At 40.5% G+C, this 22965-nt stretch overlaps 1 protein-coding gene across 2 annotated transcripts in view; it reads left to right on the forward strand.

Moving 5' to 3' along the window:
* Positions 1–22965, forward strand: part of MFSD2B (MFSD2 lysolipid transporter B, sphingolipid) — a 43676-nt gene that overhangs the window by 13513 nt on the left and 7198 nt on the right. The window contains exons 4-13 of one of the 2 annotated variants that reach the window (XM_051810370.1): positions 1156–1279; positions 3156–3234; positions 7200–7369; positions 9220–9310; positions 9402–9523; positions 11662–11745; positions 13042–13122; positions 18998–19107; positions 20613–20756; positions 22585–22761. In XM_051810370.1, coding sequence (XP_051666330.1) covers positions 1156–1279; positions 3156–3234; positions 7200–7369; positions 9220–9310; positions 9402–9523; positions 11662–11745; positions 13042–13122; positions 18998–19107; positions 20613–20756; positions 22585–22761 — 1182 coding nt within the window. The remainder of the gene's footprint in view (positions 1–1155; positions 1280–3155; positions 3235–7199; positions 7370–9219; positions 9311–9401; positions 9524–11661; positions 11746–13041; positions 13123–18997; positions 19108–20612; positions 20757–22584; positions 22762–22965) is intronic. The other variant, XM_051810381.1, reaches the window with a different exon arrangement.

The following is a 22965-nucleotide window of genomic DNA, read 5'->3' on the forward strand; positions in this document are numbered from 1 at the left end:
GTCAGAGAGAGAGGAAGGTGGTTTTCCTGAGGTGTGTTAGGATTTTACCCTTGTTTATGTTTTCATTGCTGACCTGCTGTGGGTGACCTGTGGCCTGGGGACTGAAAATACCAGAACCTGGCACTTTCCTGGTAAATGCTCAGCTCCATCCCAAAGAGCAGTGTGGGAAAGCCATTGTTTTACTAAACTATTTACCCACATTACTCTTTTGTATTCCAGGTTTTCAGTTCACGGTTGAAAAATAATCAGCTGACCCCCAATGTCAGTAGTGCTGTTGTGAAGGGATTAATCTGTTTTCTCTTTTACATGTTTGGAAATTTTTTGTTAGGATCTTGGTCATCCAAATATGTTGTTTAATGCCTGATTTACAAGAATACAGGAGAACCCTGATTGCAGCTCTGACTTCTAGGAAATAATAGCATCTGACCACTTCTTCTGTGTCATGGAGTTTGATAAGTGTTATTTGCCTGAAATAAGTTTTAGACTAATGTAATTTTTTGTGGTTCTTTTTTTTAAAGCCACCTTCCTCAACAGAAGATGATACTGTTGTGTTTGAAGTGTTTAGGAGTTTTGCTGCTGAGTTAAATGGAGCAAATTGTCATATATCCAAGTAGATACAGAAGTAGGAACTTTCACAGTGGGCTGTCCATGTAGGAGCAGTGAAGAGGCTCAGTTGAGAGGAAAACTGAGGGTACTAAAATTGGGAGAGGGAATCTTAGTAATAAGTAGGATCATATAAAAATTGCTGGAGCATGCAAAGACATGATGACAGAACTCAGTCTTCTGTGGTTCTTTCTAATAAATGTGTGATCTGAGACAATGTACCAAGGAATGGCAATATAGGTGTTGTGTTACAGTGCATGTGCAAGGAAATTGTGTCTGTTCTGAGTGGGATTTAAGTTTAGCTCTTTTCTTTCAGGTTTCCTGGGGGTTTTTATAATTTTATTATTACTATTTTACTATGGAAGTACTTGTACACTTTTTATATTAACCTGTGTATTTAATGCACACTAACTTTTAATACTTAAAAGCATGGCATTATCCTGGTTAGAAAAATTGCACATAAAATAACTGATATTGATTATTAGCAGGAAAATTTAATGTGTTTTCTATCATTATGTTAAGACTATTGATATGTGTTAATCTTCTTTGCAGGATGCTGGCATGTACACCCTTCACAGTAGTGTCTTATTTTTTCATGTGGTACCTGCCTCCTTTTGTGTCAGGAAGAGCTGCATGGTACGTGACTTTCAACTGCCTTTTCCAAGCTTTGACCACAGTAAGTAGATTACAGGTCCTGATATTCTCAGCAGTAACTTGCTTGTTGTCTGCCTATATTAATTCATATTTAGTTAACTTGACTTCACATTTTGCTTCAACTTCCAGTGTGTTTAAGGGATAGGCAAATGTTCATTTATCAAACTCTGCAAGTAGATGGTTTCTACCAGTGCTTTCACTGGCAAATGACCTGCTAATTCAGACAAATTACCTCCTGTCACTTCCACTGGCAGTGCCCTAGGTACTCAACTATCTATAAATTTTATAGATCCACAGAGACATTTGGATTCCTAATTCCAGTTAGACATCTAACTGCTCATAGCTTCTATTTTCAGGAGCAGAATAGGAGACTAAGCAGGTTTGTGGCTCAAGTTCTGGGTGTTTTGACTCAAGCTAGGAGGCAATGAAAAGTCAGGGTACCTGATAGTACTGATAGTAGGCATCATGATTTTTATGCCTGAGTTTGGGCGTGTTGATATTTTTAATACACCCCAAAACTTGCAATATTTATGCAGAAGCTCTCATTTCAGTGGATCACAAAGAACTTTTCTGACACGTTCCATACTGTGCATGTAGGGGTTGCATCCTATCACCCTGTTTTGCCTTGTAGCCAATACCAAGATGAACAAGGTACCTTTCATGCAAAGCATCATCACACAGCAGATTAGGACTGGAAGTGAGACAAATCTGTTGGACCTGCGAATTCTGTATTCCTGTGTTAAGCCTGAATATTTCCCTTGCTCCTTTGTTTCCTCTGTAGAAAGATGGTTTATTTCAGTATGGTTTTAAATAATTTCCTATCTCTATTGAAGGAGAAATGAGTTTTCTGTGGCAGAGCTTTGAAAATGTACACGTTTGCCATGTTTGATGGAGGTGAACAGAAATGCATTTTGTACAGACTGGGATGCAGATTGCAAGACCTAGTTTGGCTACAGATCTCTGTGGTGGTGGGAACACCACAGAGAACTTGATTGTTCAAGCAGGTTCATGTCCTTCCACTTCACAATAGTCTGAGAGTCAGGCCTGTATGTCATTCCAGGATTGTAGAAGTGATTTTGTTTTAGTTCGGTGTTATGAGGACAGGATCCCACCCACATCATGACCGATGAAAAGGTCAAGCCTTTGATGTTCAGTAGTTTTTTTCAGTGAAGTACTACTGTAGGTAAGGCCTCTCTTGCAGTACAAGTGTGGCTCATTTACCCAGCATCACAATAAATATTGCCAGTGCATTTTTTCCACCAGGATCTTACAGAATGCTGGATACAATGCTGTAAAAATAATAAGGCAACACTCTATCTACCTTTTTGTCAGTGCACAGACATAGCTATTGAGTGTTTTTATCCTTAAATTAAGGAGTATGTGGCAAAATGGTGCTAAAGACCAAGTAGTTTTCACAAGTATCTCCTGGAATTACATGGTTAGACAAGTAGTTGAAATATTTTGGTGATTTATATAGTCTTCTGGCTTGAATAAAGCGGAAAATTACGTATTTCTTCTTCATGGCTTTACTTCCTGTTGGTTAGCTCAAGCTAGGAACATGATAGTCTCCTAGTGCAAAAAAAATAGATGTTCTATAGCCTATCTGTGAAGGATATTTTCTCAGGGAAACTGAAGGACCACAAGATTAAGGTAAAGCCTCTTGGTATGTTATTATTTATTATTTGTATTATGAAAGATACTGTTTTCCTTTTATATGCTTTACAAACCAGAAAGAAAAGACAGGTCTTTGTGCTAAAAAATTGGTTAAAGGGTTCTAAACATTCTAAGTGAACGTTCTAGACGAATTCCAAGGTCACATTTAACCATTTTCCTGGGTATCAAAGGAATACAGCATTTTTTCCCTGACATTTCCTAAGTGATGTTCTTTCTTTGCATAGTTATTCCAAGTACCATATTCTGCCCTCACCATGTTTCTCAGCACAGACCAGAAGGACAGAGATTCTGCAACAGCGTATCGTGAGTGTGATCTGGGCTTTCTCATGGGGATTAGGGCTTTTTTTGGTAATCATTCTTTATCTATAGGAAGTTCCTAATGATTTGTGTCCCTAAACTAGACTTTTATACGAATTTTTTAATATTTAACAAAAATGATTTTGTCTTGTAAGGAATTCTCTTTTTCTAGATAAACAGGAGATGTTAATGTTTCATTGTCTCAAATTATCTGGCTAGCTATAAACTCTTTTTGGTTTATTGCTAGTCAGATGAAACAATAAAAATCACTCTTACCCAAGTCAGGGTAAGGAAGAATGATTTCATTTAAAGGTGATTTGTAGGGGAAAATCCCAAACCCATTCAATTAAAGAAAGTATGAAAGTAATTTTAAGGTGTTTGTTGTTTTGATTTTGTTTTGTTCAGGTTTGTTGCTTTGTTCTGTTCCTTTTTTTTGTTAATGTTTTCCTAAGTTTATGTGTTTCATGTTATAAATTCGAATTCCAAACTCGCTTTCTCTGAAAAAAAATTGAAAACACATAGAACCAAGATTGTTAACCTCACCAGAAAGGAGATCAATTTTCTGTGCATGTTCACACAAACTGAAATATCTCTTTTCATTTAATCTGTGTGTATTTAATTAATTCTAAGTATATCAGGTAAGTTTAAGGACAGATCTTGCTGTGACAGAACTAACACTGACAGGTAAGTTAAAAGAATGAGGGCTTCCAGACCATATTTCTGGCTTTTCAACAATCAAAACTAGATGAAGTTTTTGCTTTGAAACAAATTGATCAGACCAAAAAAGTGCAATGAAAACATTTTCAGGATTTTCTGTATGGATCATAAATTGAATGTAAGATCAGTTTCTTCCCCTCCTACTCTCCTGAGCTCTGTTCTCATGCTTTCTTTACTGTGTAACTGCATTGAGCGAGGTAAAGAGAAAGGAGTCAAATATCACATGGAAGACTTTTCTGTGTCTTAACTTGCCTTTCAGTGTTGCTTTAGAATAACTTGTAATTTTTTTGTTGCATCTGTTTTCTCTTCCTGGCAAGAGCCCTTTTCCATTAGGCCTTCTAACCCTCAACATACTTGATTGAGTATGTTGAAACCCACAGAGGCACAATGAAATGGTCAGAACTGCTAAAAAAATTCTAGATACAATATCCCCTGAGCAACCCAATCCCTTTTCCAGCCACATGGAACAGTTGTAATTTGCATTATCATCAACTATCTCAAGAGAAAGTCTGGGCTAGCAGTCACAGGACAGGACTAAACAGCAGGAGATTCCAGTTGTGTTATATTCTTTGGCATTGACTGTATTCTGAGTCATCTGGCCTAAATTCTAACTAAATCCATGCACCTAGTGTTTTCTATTGTCTGGTTTTATGTCTTCAGAGGCTGTGATCCAAATAAATGGGCTTTCTGATCTGCTAGTCCCATGCAAGGCTTCATAGGCATGTGAAATTTGTACTCATAAAAGCTGTTGAACTCCATGGCTGAGAGGTGTCACACATTTTATAGTGTCATTTTATTGTTCAGAAAGAGTTTCACTTTTGAGTGTACAGCTGTTCTCCTAAGCCAAATTAAGGTGTTGGAATGAACCATAGTTTTGACTTTTTCAGATGTTGATATTTTTGTATATTTTGAAATTATATTTGTTTGGAGCCAGGATTTCTTGTAATGGTTATGATTATGTGAGAATATTTTTTTTCTCCCCCTTTTTTTTTTTGTAAGTGTTTTACTTAAATACTTTTGCCTCTCTTTGGGTTTCATAAAGAATTCTTTTTGTTGATACACTGTCTTGAATGCAGCCAGTTGTTCAGGCATTTCTTCAACTGTTAAAGAAAAACAGCTGTGTAATATGAAGTGTGCTCTTAAAAGAAAAGATAGAGATCAGAGGATCCATTACCCTCTACTGGAGACAAGCAGAACTGCTTATTATAAATTTTGTTCTGCTGTTATTATGAATGCAAGGTAGAAATACTGGATTCCAAAGTTGCTTTAACATAAATCTTGCTTCAATCTGGGCAAAATATAACCTACTTTAAGGTACAATCTGCTTTCTGAAAGATCAGCTTTCTTGGCTAATGTGGAAGCTAATACATCATAAATTCTGAGCACACAAGAACTTTGAAGTCTGTCTGTTTCCCAGCTCCTACTACTTCTTAGAAAGTAAGATTTCATAATGGCTGCATTTCTGATGCCTCTAATAATGCTTCTGAGTTTTATGCTATACAAGTGCTTGATGAAATGCAGATGTGGAGCCCTAGATGAAGGTTAAAAATGTGTAGGTGGTGTTGTGAGTGAAAGGTGTGATTTGAGTGCTTTGCCTTTGCATTGAGTAGCCAATAGTTTGGATGTCCTGCAAAGCCCAACTGAGACTAGTTTGTGTTCAAACCCTGAGGCTGAACTTGAGACTGAGGTTAAACTTTCACCATCTGCCAGGATTTTAGTGTATATGGACTGACTTGTAAAGTTACTAGTAAGATTAGATGTGAAGTTTGGGGAAGAAGGTTTTTATTTTTACTTCCCATTGGTTTAAATTAATGTTATGTGGCACCTCAAGTTTTCCATTCAGAAGTATTCTCTGTTTGGGAATGTAGTAGCAATGGTTTAAATGATCCAAGCCTCGTAGAAAGCCTCTCTTTCCTTTTCCTTACTGGATCTTCCATAGCAACATACAGCCTTCATTACTGCACTGTCTGATCTCCTTGCAGTCTCTGTGCATTGCCCTTCCGTTAGATGCTGAAGTGTTTTTATTCCTTTACAGGGACACACAAAAAGGAGTGTCTGAGGTCACCTAGGAAGGCTATTATAGAGCAGGGAACTTGAATAAACCTGAGCCTAGGAGCTTTTGAAATGCCTGTGATTTCCCAGAGAGGGTATGATAATCACAAGGATACAACCTGCTCTGGAAGCAGCCCTTCAAAATTCCCCTTCTGAGAAAGGAACATGGGACCCTGGGAGCCACTGAGAGAGAAAAAATAGAAAGAAGCCTGAAATTTAGGTCAATGAGAAGAGCATTCCCTCATAAACAGAGAGACTTAGTCCCTGTTCCTAATGTGTTCATGCGTTCAACCCTATACATCTTTATGCAAAATGTATAAATAGGGTTTAGAGTTAGTCTCTGGAGCTAGGACAGGAATTCAGTTTATCTCCCTGCCACAGGGATGCTGGATATGGCTACATTGCATGGAAACAGGCATGGTAGGCTTGAAATCCCTCAGGCTGAGGATGGTCTAGGACCCAAATTACTCACCACTCTCCCGTAACAGAGCTGCCACAACCAGTCACCTGGTTGATCAATGCAATGAATGGGATGCCCATGGTTAAATCTTTGCTTTCCCAAGTGGAGGCCTGGGTTGTTTTTTTAGATGATCCCTTGTTCTGATGAGTCTTAGTGATCTGAATCATTCTCTGAGATTGAGGCAACTAGTTCTGCCTGACTATGGCCTTAGGCACTTAAGAACATAAGTATCTGCTGTTTCCAAGAGCTTTGCAGCTATACTATTTCCATAAACCTGAGGTAAATATCATTTTATTTTACAGATGGAGGACCTAGAGGTCTGATCAGATAAGTGTTTCTCAAGTTACTGTCAAGCTTGAGATGAACAGTCCGATGTTACAGCTCTTAGTCCTGCTTTGGAAAAAATGGCATTTAACATTTAAACTGTACTTCCACTCTGGTCCTTGAGATGAAAGGTTTCTGTGTTATCTTCTTGTGGCTCTTAATCTCAGCATTCAGCATCTCTTATGCAGCTTGTATACAAAAGGCTCCTTCATGGAGGCTTCTAAAAGCTGATCAGAAAATAGATGACAAAATTCTTTCCTTGAAACTGTTCTATTAATAACCTTCTGATTCTGCTGTTCTTGGTATTGCTCTTTGTGCTTGTTCCCTGTAAAAGAAAACGTTCTGGTGAGGTTTATCTTCAGTGAGACAAACAAGCAAGACTCTCATCTTCAGTGCACATGTGTGCTTCCTTCTTTAGGAATGACCATGGAAGTTCTTGGGACCTTGATTGGAGCAGCACTTCAGGGGCAGATTGTGGCCAGTGCTCATGTCTCTCATCACTGCACTGTGAATCCCCCAGTAAACACAACTGACTCCTGGCATGACACTACCAGCATTCCAGACCCCTCAGATATCCTGTCTCATCAAGTAAGTCTATGGGAACATACTAAAATCTCTTAGGGAGAAGGGTGGGGATCTTTCTCTAACACCATATTATATCATCCAGCTGGATGAGCATGGACGTGACAGCCTTGAAATCAGTAATGCTAGAGCTGAGACAATGACCTTGTTGCAAACAAGGTTTCATGACTGTGGTCTTTGCAATCCCTCCTCAGTGTGACAGCAGAATTACTCTGAGGAGCTTTGCCGAAGATGCCAAACTGTAAAGTAGCTATAGGAGGGATAAAAGACATGAACCTGTTAGAGCAGACCCAGGGGAGGGTCACAAAAATGGTTAGAGGTTTGGAACACCTCTCCTGCAAAGATAGGTTGAGAGAGTTGGATTTCTTCAGCCTGGAGGAGAGAAGGCTCGGAGGAGACCCTATTGTGGCCTTTCCGTACCTAAAGGGGACTTTTTAGAAAGATAGAAAGAGACTTTTTGCAAAGGTCTGTAGTGACAGGACAAGGGGGAATGGTTTTAAACTGAAAGAGGGTAGATTTAGATAGATATATGGATTTTTTTTCTGGTGAAGCACTGGCACAGGTTGCCCAGAGAAGTTGTGGCTGTTCCACCCTTTGGAGTGTTCAAGGCCAAGTTGGATGGGGCTTGGAGCAACCTGGTTTGGTGGAAGGTGTCCCTGCCCATGAGAGGTGGTTGAAAATAGAGGTCTTGAAAGTCCCTTCCTACCCAAATAATTCTATGATTCTATGAAAAAATGGTGGCTAGAGCAAGCCATAACCAACAGTATGAAACTACTCTGTAACTTAATTTATAGCTCTGATATTAAAAAAATGCAAAGCTTTATCCTAAATAAAGAATAGTCCTGCATTCCTTTATTTCACCATGTTATTTTCTGAAATGTAAATAACTTAACAAAAGCTATTTTCTTGAAGGTTGTCTATTCTTACATGGTTGCATCTATACTAAGTGACTTTACATTTGGAAGTAAATTCTTGTAATTGCATATTTATTTACCAGCTGCTTCCTAGATTTATAATAGTTCCATTTTCAACATATAACTTGTAATTTAGAATTCAGTTTTCCTATCAAATAGTCACTTTGTCATAAAATTCTATAACCAGCACTTATTTTATCTTTGATAACACAGTATAAATTATTACATAGTACAGAAGCAAAATATTTTCAAAGCTCTAACCCAAAGTCAGTGCAATCAGAGTTAGAAACAATAAATGTCATCTGATGATGTGGGAGGTATCCTTGGAGGATTTGTTCCCCTGACTAATAAGAAGCAAAGATTTCTGAATTTGCTTGAGTATTTCACTAAGTAACTGGAAAACCATCATGCAAGCTACCATATTCTCAAAACATTGGCAAGTAAGTATGATTTCTAAAATTCATTATTATCATTATGTATAACTGCAGTAGCTGTAGTAATTATGTTAATGTCAGTACTGAGGACTTTCCCACTCAGAATGAAGTTCCAGATTGCAGTCTGTGCAGCTAGAGCAACTGGATTTACTAAAAATTAGAATCACTCTATGGATGATGCATGTTTTTGATAGGTAAGTGTGTATGTCTGTAGCTAGTTTCGACATAAGAAATTTTTTTAAAAATCAGGTTGCCAACACAATATTCACTGCTTCTTTTTTTATGCAAAAAGTATACACTTACGTGCCCTGGATTTACCCTAAAGCAGGTGTGGTTTAGAAATGAACTGCAGAAGTGAACATTTTCAGAGACGTAACAGACAGACAGTTGGCTGTATACAGATGGGCATTTCTTCATTTGCAGATGACTCACCAGAAAGAGACTGAAATTTTTATAATGACTTGTCATTCTCCTGTCACAATTTCAAATGTCTTTTTCTCTTTCCAAGGCGAAAGTTTATATGATTGCAGCAGGGGTCATAGGAGGTGTGTATCTTCTTGGAATTGTTGTTCTTTTTCTTGGAGTAAAGGAAAAAGATGGTAAGATATATTTAAATGTGCCTAGATTTAATAATCATTATTTCACATTCATCTATGGAAAATACTATTTTATGTATTCTGTTCCTCTTAGATCCTTATGCCTTAAGTTCAGACAGAGCAATCCCTTTTTGTAAGGGGCTTGGACTCACCATGAAGCACGGTCCGTATGTGAAACTCACAGCTTCATTTCTTCTCATCTCGACAGCAGTTCAGGTAACTTCAGACTGTCTGTGTGTTTGCCTCATTCCACTCCCAGTATGGGGGAGTCTGAGGCAGCTGAAATGCAAATAACCTTTGGCTGGTGGCAGGGGGTGGTGATCTAAGGGGTGGTGCCTTTCCCTACAAATCAGTAGGGAATCAGAGTCCTCTTTTGGTGCCTGGGGTCCTATGCAGCTGGAGATGGTTCTGTCAAAGGGGAAGCAAAGCCAAAGTCCTGACCATTTGAAGACCTTTTTTCTTTTCTTTTTTTTTCCATAAAAGGTGAAGAACTAGTCCTAGTGACACAGCTTGGGTCATTATATGTTATCCATTCACAGTCTCCTGTGGTTTCAGTTGCTTAGAGAATATTTTTCTCTTCTCTCCTCTCTGTTCCTCTCTAAAGTGTGCCCTGCTTTAAACCATTGCCCCTTTTCCTTTGCATAGGTGTCTGTTCTCAGATAGTGGCTGAACTGGTTCTTGTGGAGTCTTTTGTGACGAAAGACATTAGGTCAGAGTAAGAAGACATTCAGAGGCAGGAGGTCTTACCTGTCTCAGAGCCAGATAGAGTTTATTTTCAAATGAGGACCTGCAGTTGAGCGTGGCTCTTGTGAAAAGATGCAGTGTGTCCTCTCAGAGGGAAAAACTGTAGAGAAAGCTACTCAATAAGAAACCCTCATTCTCCATAGTGCAGCAGCTTTTTAAGCTTGATTTTGTAAGCGATGTTCAACTCAGTTGATATATTATTTTAATATGAACCTTCATATAGCAGTTAAAGTCGGCTTTATTTTGAAAAGCAAATAATTATCACATTTTGGTGAACAGACTCTAAGTCACCTGAGCCCTTTATCAAGTGAGTATCAGGACATAAGGCAAGAGTACAGTAAGTGAGCTGTGCTGTGTTCACCAGCACTCCTGGTGAATTAGTAAGTTCCTTGGAAGGTTCCTTATGGTCCAGATCCTTCCAGCATCCATTCAGTTAGTAAGTATGCAGCACAGATCTGGTTTCTGGCAGCCAACTACTTGTTGAAAACACCCGGAGAGGAAAAGACCTTCTGTCAGTCTGTGTCTCTTTATTTCGCTATTTGTGCAGACTGAAGGTGTGAGGGGAGGCAGAAGCTTGAAGTTGTGTTGCTCCAGTTCAGCCAGCATGGGCAACCCTTGCTGCTGCTATTTTAGGGAGGGACACTGACTTTGTGGAATTCAGAGAGGGGATTACTGATGAGCAAAGGAATAGGCAGGAAAGATGTGTTCGTTGGCCATAATTCCAGAGTATGATATCCTACATCTAAAATTAAGGCAGCGTAAACAGGGACACAAGCTAGAGAAGACTTCTGTGGCAATGGAGAAGGGATACAACTTTTTGGATGTCCTAATTGGTGTACAGATGATTGGCCACCTATAATCTACAAGCACACAAAGGAGCAAGAGTTGATTGTGCTGCTGTGGCATGAGTGTTAAATCCTCCTCTGTCACTCTACTTCTGCAGAATTGATGGAGCTGCCCCTCAGTCATATCATGGTGTTCAGAATCTTCCTGAAATCTTCAAAAGCATGGTGGCAGTGGCTTCACCTGTCATACAGCACAGTGCAGCTAGATCCTCTCATCCAATGAGTATTCAGACTTATGGAGATATCTGAGCCAAAGCTACACTCTATAGCTGAGGTTTCATACGAAACCTGCTGCTTTACCACAGGAAGTTGGCATGAGTGTAATTGCAGCTGAAAGTTACTTGTTTTGGAGTCAGTGCTTCTGGAGAAAGATTTATGGCATTGCTATGGAAAAGAAAGAGCAGTTTCTTGCAGTAGCCTGCAACTGTGGCTGTGACAACACAAGGCAATTGCAACATAGGGAATAAAGCCTGGAGACAGAATCCTTTCATAGGACCATTCCTGTTTTGGTCATTTTTATGCTCTGCTAGGTGCATGGTTTTCCTCTTGCTTGCTCCAGTATTATTGGCATGTTATTCCAGTGATAACAGATCAGTTATTGCTTCTTTAAATTGTTGCAAACAAGGGAAGAATGAGACTGCCAAATCCTACATTTAACAAATCCATCACCAACTATCTCTGACTAATATGAAGCGTGATGTCATTATTGTCTTTTTAAATTTTTCTTTCACTTTTGGTTGTCACTAAACGTCTTCGATTCATCAGCTGGAGCAGAGCAACTTTGTCCTGTTCTGCACTCAAGCTTCTGGCCTTCGCAATCACTTCCAGTATTTGGTGGTGACCATCTTGGTGAGTTGCACTTCTCTCCCATATGTTAATTGGTTCTCACTGGGTTTTGGCACTAAATAATGGAAGACAAGAAGAGTTTTGTATCTCAACAGAGCTGTTAAGAAGCTACACTATCTTTTGCATTGTCTGTTTGAAATAAAGCTGGTGTTCCCTGCTGTACTTATAAAAAAATTAATGCTTTGGAGCTTTTAATTCATTCCTTGTTGTTTTAACCTGTAAATCATTTTCTGCTCCCATAAAAGGCAAAAAGGTTCTACTAGAAAGGAGGTCTGGAATTTTACCTCCTCTTTTCCTCCCCTCCCAGTCTTATATGCTGAAAATTAAACAACTTTAATTTGCATATTCATATACATGAGTCTTCTGAGCTAAGCAGCTTGCAAGGATAAATATTTTAAATATCTAGAGATATGAAGGTTCTTCTCTAGAGCAATTGGCAGTTTGATAAAAAGATCCTTTTACAGAACCCTTTCCTTGACATGCAGAGGTGGAATTGTGCTTGCTTAGGTGATACGTATCCTTTCCCACATTATAAGACGTATCTTCCAAACCCATTAAAACCAAAATGTTGGAGAGCAGAAGATATTGGATATCTTAAGGCTCTGCAACTGATGGTCTCCAAGAAGAGACACAAGAGACAGTAGAGTTAAAATCAGTAAAGATGGAAATAAAACTGTAACAATAAGATGTCATTTAAATTTAGGTCAGTTGGAAGACTGTCATTAGTGGCAACATGTTAGTGCATTGGTACTATGTTGTCTGTGATTGTTGCTGCTATCAGGTGAGTATTTCAGTACATGAAATGGTAATGTTGACTGCAAGCAACTGTTTCTCTTACAAATTGTCCCTAAGAAGGGACACATGGTATGGAATAGGTACTCTAAGTATATCTTAAGTGGATCTCACATTTCAGCTTTCTTCCTGTATCATGGAGTAGAGCTGAATGCACTCATCATTTCAGGTAATGTGGCAAAAGGCATTAGCACAAAGTAGGACTATTTGCAATATGTTTGAACTTTAATGGCTGTGTCATCCGTAGCTTTAACTGCTGTGGCTCACATTAGAAAAGGAGATTTTAAGACACTGCCTTCTGATATTTGACTGTGGAAAACCTTCTCATGGGCATCTTAATAATGAATGTTTAAAAAATCACTCAAAGGATGAGAAGAAACAGGAATCTGTGTGTTCGCCTTCCTTTCAGACTGTAATGTACTAGACAAAAAGATGCCCATGAGCTCTGCAGCTGAAGAAGACAGTGGCAGTAGGCAAAGTACAGATATGTTTTTTTGTCACTTGTAGGTATCAGCAGCTGTGAGTGTTCCCTTCTGGCAGAAGATTCTGCAGCGATTTGGCAAGAAATGTGCAGCATGTGGGATTTCGGTAAGCAAATCCTTTGAGGGCAAAAAAATCTGCTTGTGCTCACTTCATTTGACAACTGGAGCAAATTCAGGAGCTCTTTCAAGTGCTTATAACCTCAAGCTACGTGAAATTTGCTCAGTTTCAGAGTTTGTTTTAAGTCATTATACCAAATTTCAGACAGATTCCAAGTTTCCAAAGGAAATTTTTGAGAAATGGATTGATGCTGGAGGGAGGTCCCGGTTTATTTAGGAATCTGCACAAGCCGTTCATCTGTCTGCTCTCTGAAGTGAACCCCAGTGAGGTTTTATAAATTCAGATCTGAGTTGCCTCAGGTTGACAAGTTACCTGTTGTACAAGGCTTGCTTTGTCTTTTTATATGGTGCTGAGTTGTCTGCATGTGCAGTTCAGTCACAGAGAAGGAAACAGAAGTTTGCTACATGCCCTCCTCTAGAAGCATGAGGAGCCAGAGGTGTCCACATCCCTCTGAACAGAGAGGGACAATTACTAGTGAAGTAAAGAAATAGGTGATCTACCTGTGAAAAGAAGCCTAGTTTAACTTTGACACAGGTCTGCAAAGCCAGCTCAGTGAGCCTGCCCTTGTCACTGATGGAATATTTAAGTCCTTCACTTAACACAGACAGAGGCAATTTTCTGTCATCATCCTCGGTGATTTATTGTACAGGCTTGTTCCTCCCCATTTTCCCCCTGTTTACCTTCAATTACTTATGAAAGGGGAAAGAAAAATTGCCTTGTGGACAACAAAGCATGAGGACTTTAAAAATCCAACCTAAAGCTATATGTCAAAATCTGAAGAAAGCTGAAAAATTTAGTTCTGGTGGCAGTTATTGAATAGAATTGAACAGTTATAATTTTTGGAATAAAAAGCTGTGTTGGAATAACTTCCAAAGAATCAGAAGTAACTTTAAAACCCAAGTTCCAAATATGCTGAATTGTTATGTGTTTTGAAATAGGCATCTGGAATCCAAGTCCCATCCTCATTTCTTTTTACCACTTGAGCAAAGAGAACTGCCTGAAGCAGTATTGGACCATTGACTAGACCTGGGAATGCAGATTTCCTCCTTAGGAAATCTCCTCCTCTGTCTACTTGGCTATGAAAAATGCTGTCTTCGACCAACTTGGCTCTATAAGTTTAGTTTTACATGGCTGGAAAGCCTGTCAGCACCTCTGTAAACATGGTTTAACTTAATTTTATAGTTGAGTTGCTTGACTGTTATGGTCTAAGTAGGGGCTGGATTGAAAAAAAGCCACCTCTCTGGTTCACCTTGTAGACATTTCTCAAGGGACTGAGCATGTGCTCAGTGATGGATCTTGTGTCTGACAAGGCATCACAGGGTCCTTGTACACTACCACCTTGTGTGATCTGTTCAGCTAATCTGTGCCCTCCTGCTATGAAATGAAATAAAATCACATCATTTAAGGCTCTTAATTTGTCACTGGGGAATGTTACACTTGAAGGGAAGGAGACAGGGCAGAAAACAAGGGCTTTTTTTCTCAAAACCTCACTCAGCTTTCAGGGTGAATATGTAATTTGAAATTCAGCTTCCTGAAAAAAGTCACCCTGCTCCAGACTAATTTTTCCTGTTAAGGTGATTCTATGTTGAAGAGAGTCCTCAAAGAGGATAGAAGGCAGGGTAGGTAAACAAGCAACAAGAATCCTGGCTTTCTTTTGCTGGTACCATTCCCTTTTTTACTCATTCCTCCACAAGAGGTGACCAACAGTCTAGCTACTGACTAAACATCTGAAATTCTTAGAAGCTTAAAACCTAAACTTTCTGGAAGTATAGGGTCATACCCGAGCAGGACCCTGGATAGCATTCTTCCCATGATCAGGTTGGTGCACAGGCTAGAAATTATTCTCTTCTGTTTATTTGTTTCAGCTCCCATGTGTGTCATGGTTTGAGAACTCCAAAAATCCAATTCCCTAGTCCAAGCCCCCTCCCACATCTCAACCCAGTGTGAGATGATTTTTCCAGACACCACACAAGACTCAAAATGGGGGAAAGGAAATATATTACAATGACTGTACAAAATAAATACTACAATACATTATATACAATCTTAATTATCTCTACCATGACATAAGTATTTACAATGGATCAAATCTCTTCTCCCCTCCAAATAAAAGTCCAGGAGGGAAGAAGGAAAAAGATCCCTTTCCACTCTCAGAGCAGCAATGTCTCATAGGCAGCAGGTCTATATGTTCATTTAGGTGCCTGCTCTGCCCTCATGGGGCAAACATTGAATTTACAGTCAGTAAAGTCTCAGCTGGTGACTGGAGGAGAAATTGTCAAGAGTAATTTTAAGAAATGTGGCATCTTCTTGGTTCATGGTTTTGGCAAGGTGTCTAAAAGCAGAAGATGGCTCTTTCTCACAGCTCAAGCTTCCATCCTAGACAATAATAGCTTTTGGTTCTCGGTTTTTGGAGGATTTAGTAAAAATGAAAACACCTTCCCACAATAAAAATTTGTTTGCATCTATCAGTGCTGTGCAGTGTGGAGACATGCCTTTGGATGAATCCTGGCGCTGCAGCACCTTTTCCACTCTCCCATCCCCACTTCCCACTCACACCCTACCTGCAACTTTTCCTGATTTGCCCTTCATAATGTGCTGCTGCACAGACCTGTAACACCTTTAGCATCCCAGCAGGGTCGCCTTCCATAGTGCTGTCAGGGAATGGAAGACACGTGGTAACCACAGGACATCATTTATGACTTGGACAGCAGCAGCCCTATGACAAGGGAGCAGGTGCCAGTGACAGAGTAATTGCTGTACAAATAAGAAAGAAAGAGGTGTGTTAGCTGTTTATTGCAGCAAGAATTCCGCCCCCATGACTGCGCTGCCATTGCATGAGCAAGACTTTAGGGCATTGTAACCTCAGTCCTGCAGGTCGTGCTTCTCTTTCAGTAGGAAATTACAGTTACAATGATTATTATTATTGATCTAGAATTTTGTTTAAGTGCTTTGGTTTCTGAGTGGGTGCCCCATGTGGACTACAAGGCAGTCATAAAATTGCTTATAGATAACATAAAATCTTGTATTGCTGGAGTGCTCTCTTGTGGTGAAATAATGATTTTGCCACAACATTGGGCTAATGCAAGGATTATCTGCCTGTGCTGAGAACTTACAGTCAGGAGAGGTTATTTTCTTCCTCCTTAGGCTGGGAGAAAATGCTGTAGATGGGAAATGCATTTAAAACATAAACATAATGGATTAGACTCCAGGACTCCCAGAATCACTTATCATGCAGAACTGTAAATAGCAGTGCCTAGGGGAATCACTCTCTGTGAAAGCTCTTCTCATACCCTCAGCTCCCAAGCTGCACATATAGAGGATTGAAGCACTTAATGTTAAACTAATCCCCCATCATTAAAAAGCCCTGTAGATAACCCCCTGCTTCTGGGTTCTGCATGTGCTGCTGTGCCCATGGTTCACAGGCGTGGGAGATGGAGCATGTGATGGGTGCAGGACAGCTGGGCCACATGCATTCAATCAGCATTTAAAATAGTGGATTTTCAATCCTGCCAACTCATTGCTTCAAGATGAAGTTGAAGAAATCTTGTGGTTGTAAGTACTGCCAAGAAAAAAAGTCCTGAGCATCCCAACTTAGTTTGGTTTTGAGGGTAACCTTGGTGACTTGTGCAATGTCATGAGTGTATCTGGCTGTGTGGGGTGGGACTAAACCACCTTGCTGGGTTTAGGTATTGCTGACTACCTGTGTGGCCTTAAAGTCATCATTGGAAATGAAGGTGTAAGCAAATTCTTCTGCATTCAAGATCATCCATGAAATGGTATATTTACAGTTTAAAATGATCATTGAAGCCCTCCCACTTCCCTTGAAATGCAGTGTGACGGTGTTTCAAGGCATTGTCACTAATAGTAAATTAAACAGTTCCACTGGCCTAGAATAGAAACTGGTACTTCATCATCTCTGTTACTAAACTGGCAGCAAAATCTTTGCCCAAGCTGATTAGCAATCTTTCAAGAATTATCAGCGTTCATGGATAATGGAAGAGCATCTGACATCATCTACCTGGAGTTAAGCAAAGCATTTGACACTGTCCCTCACATTGTTGCCTCTAAACTGGAGAGGCATGGAATTGGTGGATGGACCACTCAGTGAATAAGGAATTGGCTGGATGGTCATATCCAAAGAGTTATGGTCAACAGGTTAATGTCCAAGTGGAGAGCAGTGATGAGTGTCATCCTCAAGGGTCAGTACAGGGACTGGTGCTGTTTAACATCTTTGTCAATGACATGGACAGTGGGATTGAGTGCACCCTCAGCGAGTTTGCTAATGGCACTAAGCTGTGTGGTGCAGTTGACATGCTAGAGGGAAGGGATTGTATCCAGAGGAACTTTGACATGTTTGAGCGGTGGGCACATGCAAACCTCATGAAGTTCAACAAGGCCAAGTGCAAGGTCCTGCTTATGGGTTGGGAAAAACACAAGCACAAATACATACTGAGCCGAGAATGGATTGAGAGCAGCCCTGAGGGGAGAAGAACTTTGGGATGTTGTTGACGAGACACTCAATGTGACCTGTCAGTGTGCATTTGCAATCCTGAAAGCCAACTGGGGCTCAAAAACCCACGCGCATCAAAAGCAACATGGGCAGCAGGCTGAGGGAGGGAATTCTGTTCCTCTGCTCCACTCTTATGAGACTCCACCTGGAGTATTGCATCCAGCTCTGGGGCCCATAATGTATGGAGGACATGGACCTGTTGAAGTGAGTCCAGAGGAGCCCACGAAGATGCTCTCTGCTATGGAGACAGGCTGAGAGAGTTGGGGCTGTTCAGTCTGGAGAAGAGAAGGCTCTGGGGAGATCTTGTAGCACCTTCCAATACCTAAAGAGGCTACAAGAGAGCTGGAGAGGACCTTTTAACAAGGGCAGGGAGTGATAGGACAAGGGGAACGGCTTTAAGCTGACTGAGGGTAGATTTAGATTGGTTATTATGAGGAAATTCTTTACTGCGAAGGTGGTGAGGCCCTGGCACAGGTTGCCCAGAGAAGCTGTGGCTGCCCCATCCCTGGAAGTGTTCAAGGCCAGATTGGATGGGGCTTTGAGCAACCTGGTCACGTGGAAGGTGTCTCTGCCCATGGTAGGGAGGTTGGAACTAGATCACCTTCAAGGTCCCTTCCCAGCTTCCTTGTGAGGGGAAGAGGAGGGGCAAACACTGATCTCTTGTCTGTGGTGACCAGTGACAGGACTGGAGGGAATGGCCTGAAGTTGTGTCAGGGGAGGTTTAGGTTGGGCATTGGAAAAAGGTTCTCCACCCAGAGGGTGGTTGGGTGCTGGAACAGCCTCCCCAGAGCAGTGCTCACAGCACCAAGCCCGACAGAGTTCAAGAAGCATTTGGACAATATTCTCAGGCAAATGGGGATGGTCCTGTGCAGGTCTATGAGTTGAACTCAATGATCCTTGTGGGTCCTTTCTAACTCAGCATATTCTGTGATTCTGTGGTTCTACCTGGCCACAGTTTGGGAATCAACTCACTCCAGGGCTCTTCACAAAAAGTATTTATATGGCCACATGTCTTTCGGAGAGTATGAATGTTTAGGGGTATGATTACGACCAGGGTCTGTCAGTTGACCTCATGACTGATAAATAGTCTCTTGGGACTGTTGAATTTGCTAGTGCAGTTATAGCCCTAATACTGCTAAGAGACAGCACTACTGTGACTTGTCCTACTTTTCTCTGATTCTTCTGGATACACAAGTACACATTTGCTCAGGCCTCTTTGGAAATGCTGAAATGTCAGACATTGCTGTGTATGAACTGTTTTGTAACACAATTTCATATTTTGAAGGGAACAATCTGTACCCCACTGAGCAGTGCATACTGTAACTTGGATGTAATGCTGTTCTTCTTCCTCAGTGGATGATTCCTTTCGCAGTCATGCTAGTGACCATTCCAAACCTGATCCTGGCTTACCTCGTGGCTTTCGTCTCTGGTCTGAGCATTGCAGCATCTCTTCTGTTGCCATGGTAGGAGAATTTTACATTTGAGGTGGGGAAGGGATATATCTCTACACTACATGTATGCACTACTGCATGGAATTTGCCTCTGAAAAAGGCAGAATTTGGCAAGAGTCATCTCCTCCAATAATCTTTTCTTCTTTTATAATTTGCAATGATGTGACTTTGGCTGCCCTATTGTTAACAGGTTAAATCTGCTATAGCTGTAGCTGCTCTTTGTACACAAGAGTATGTAGATGAATCAATAATCTAAGTAGCTATATAACTTGTGATAACAGGAATTATGAAGTTTGGTAAATAAATTAATGCTGAGCAATTAAGAATGTAGCAGAGGAAGCATAAGGCAAACTGTGCCTAACCTTTCTTTTTATAAGGGTAGTTACAGAACAAGGGAGAATGCCTTTAAACTGAAAGAGGGCAGGTTTAGACTAAATATTAGAAACTAATTCTTTACTGTGAGATTGGTGAGGCACTGGCACAGGTTGCCTAGAGAAGCTGTGAATGCCACATCCCTGGGAGTGTTCAAAGCCAGGTTAGATGGAACTCTGAGTAACCTGGTCTAGTGGAAGATGTCCCTGCCTATGGCAAGGGGTTGGAACTAGAGGATCTTAAGGTCCCTTCCAACCCAAACCATTCTATGATTCTGTGTATCCCTGCTTGAGCAATCCTCTGTCAGAGATCAAATAACGCAAGGTTATGATTAAAAGAAATAAAGAATTCAAGGTCCTTTGCACTTGAGGACTGAAAATATGAGGGGAAAATCTACTCAAGCATGAGCATGGTGGAGCATTTCCTCTTCAGATTAAATAATTATTTTCAGGTCAATTTGACCAGAAAGCAAGACTGCTGCTGTGAGCATTGTTTTACATTACTCATTTGTACAATGCCCTGAAAACTCCAAGAGATCATGGAATACATAGTTTGAAGTAAGTTGTCAGACTTCGTAAGACTTCTGCACAGCGGGTGAGAAGCCCCGTTTTCCAACAGTAAATCATGACATATATTGGAAGTAAAATATCAATTCCCAATTGACTTTTGGGCAGCTTCCATTCTGATTCCCCATTACCAAATCCAGTTTCTTTGAAGTAGAGAGAATAGGGCTCATTGGTTTCTGAAAATGTTGTTAACTTGTCAGAAGAGTTATTTCACAGTGAAACTATTCAGAGATTCAGAGGCACTTGAAAGCTTAAGAAACATGGGGTTTTTTGTTGTTCTTTTGAACTTTTTGAACTTCTGATTGGAATGACAGTCAGACTAAGAAATTCTGTCACCTCTCAGCAAGTGTTTGATAGTTTTTCAGTGGTTTTCTACATTGTAATACGTGACCACGCTTTACTTACACAATTTTCCCCCCTCCTGTCCAGCAGTAGAACTTTTTGAACTGGATTCTTTCATGTGCATCACTATATCAATCAACCCCTAGAAATGGAAGAGGGCTGTACTCTATTTCATTAAGTTTGGACTTTAGAAAGAAATTCTGGCTTGAGTTTTTCTTTTATTTTGCTCACTTCTAGGTCAATGCTGCCTGATGTTGTTGATAACTTTCGCCTGCAGAATCCTCATGGAAAAGGACAAGAAACCATTTTCTATTCTTCTTATGTTTTCTTTACCAAGATGTCAGCAGGAATTGGCTTAGGAATTTCTGCAGCAGGACTGGAGTAAGTAACACTGTGTTTCCACTTACTGGAGCTACTCTGAAAGCATTCTGAGGTTGCTCCACCTTTACCCTGTGGAGTTAATTGCCTTTTTGCCCTGAGCCTGGAAGTGCCAGCAGCTACAGATGGCTGACCACTAAAGACAGGATTGTTACCATCTAGACTAGACTGCTGAGCATTAAGTTGACTGCCCTGGCGTGTTTTAGTTCAGAAAGACTTGACTTCCTTCTATATTTTCCTCTTTTCAAATTACTCATGTAAATTTTAGTGGCTTATATGAATAAAGAACTAAACATGAAAGCACAGCAGATGAAGGTCCCACAGATGTGACACAGCTGCTTTGGGCATTCCCTGCCACACCTGGACTATCTGTACAAGCTTACAGGTCTTTACATGGGCTGCAGTGCTTTCAGGGGTGCCAGTGGCCTGTTTGGCGTATAAGGGTCACCAATTCCTACATGGTTTCAGGGAATTGGACACTGATCAGAGTCAGAAATGGTCTTTCTCACAGCTCTGCCCCTCACCATGTCATTCTGAAAGATGCTTTATGTTCTCCCTCCACTTTTGTCTTGTCTGTTCTGACTAGACAGGTTGAGAAAGCGGACAGGCATCCCCTGCCCTGCCTTTGTGCATGATCTGGCAGAACTGGCCTGTGCCTGTCCCTGCTACAATAAACACTTAGAGGGGAACTTGTCTGAAATACTATCTAACCCTTGTCTCCATATTAGGTTTTGGTAAGCAGAATGTTTTGCTTCAGGGCCTTCAGCTGAAATTGCTAAATTACAGTCAGTGCTTGGCTCAACATTTTGGGCTTAGGAATTTTAACTGCTTATTGCTAAAACGCTCAAACAATTTGCTGTTCCCCAATTAGCCTGTTTTTGGTTGCATCCCAGTTAGCTTCCAGCAATTTGCCAAGGCAGATGTTTGTGGGAGAACACAGAAGACAGAGAGATGCCAAATGAGCTATCGCTTTTTTAGGTGCATGTTCAGAGAAAAAACTCATTCCACAAATTGGAAATAGGAATTTGAGTATATCAGCAATTGTGGGACTGCATGGAAGCCCTGAATCAATGAAATATAAGTGTATACCTAACTCTAAGCACTTGAGTAAATTTGTCTATCTTGAGAAGAGTGTTTAAGTGTGTGTTTAAATTAAAGTTAATTATTGCTGCTGAAATTGGTCAAATTGCTTGCATACTCTTAAAGCAGAGCTTAAATACTTCACTGAATATTAATTAGGAAACACGTAACAGATAATTTCACAGAACCACAGAGTCACAGGATGGTTCAGGTTGGAAGGGACCACAGTGGGTCATCTGGTCCAGCCTCCCTGCTCGAGCAGGGTCATCCCAGAGTACATGGCACAGGATTGTGTCCAGATGGTTCTGGAATATCTCCAGTGAGGGAGACTGCATACCCTCTGTGGGCAATCTGTTCCAGTGCTTGGTCACTCACACAGTGAAAAAGTTCTTCCTTATATTCAGGTGGAACTCCCTGTGCATCAGTGTATTTCCTTACATGGGATTCCATGATTCTTGCTTTAGAAGTATGCAGGTAATTTGACCAGTTTCAACAGCAATAATTAACTTAAATATGATATAATAATAATAATAATGAGAAAATACAGAGGTAACACAGTTATCTGAAGTTGAGCGCAAAAATGAATTTTGAACAATAATATTTGAAACATACAGTGGGGAAAAGGAAAAAAGAGGGGTGTAGGAAAAATGGAGAAAAGGTCTTGAAGAGTGTTGGGGGAGAGAAAGAAGGCTTCAGATGAACTGCCTTTTGACTCTGAACATACACACACCACTTATTTCCATTTGTTTAGGTTTACTGGATACAAACCAGGGATATGCAGACAGTCGGATGACGTGATCCTCACCCTGAAAATCCTCATTGGAGCGGTCCCTGGTATCCTCATCTTTCTGGGTTTATTTATACTCTTTTTCTACCCAATCACTGAACAAAGCCGGAAAGAAACAAAGCTTGCGCTGGAAGAGTTAAGGTGGGTTTGGACTGGCAGCAAACGGGAGCAACGTCCCTCCAGTAGCTCTCAGTCATACTGGGCAAAAAATCATTAACTGCCAACATGCACCTCTGTATTCCTTAAAACAAAACAAAACAACACTCTATTAGTCAAATTATTAACAGAATGGTAGCATTACATACTCCAGTATCTTATTTTTGGAGTGTCGTATGACCTGCTTAG

Source organism: Manacus candei, unplaced genomic scaffold (genome assembly GCF_025592945.1).
Source record: "Manacus candei isolate 608988 ecotype Guabito, Panama unplaced genomic scaffold, ASM2559294v1 h1tg000007l, whole genome shotgun sequence".
Taxonomy (NCBI): Eukaryota; Metazoa; Chordata; class Aves; order Passeriformes; family Pipridae; genus Manacus; species Manacus candei.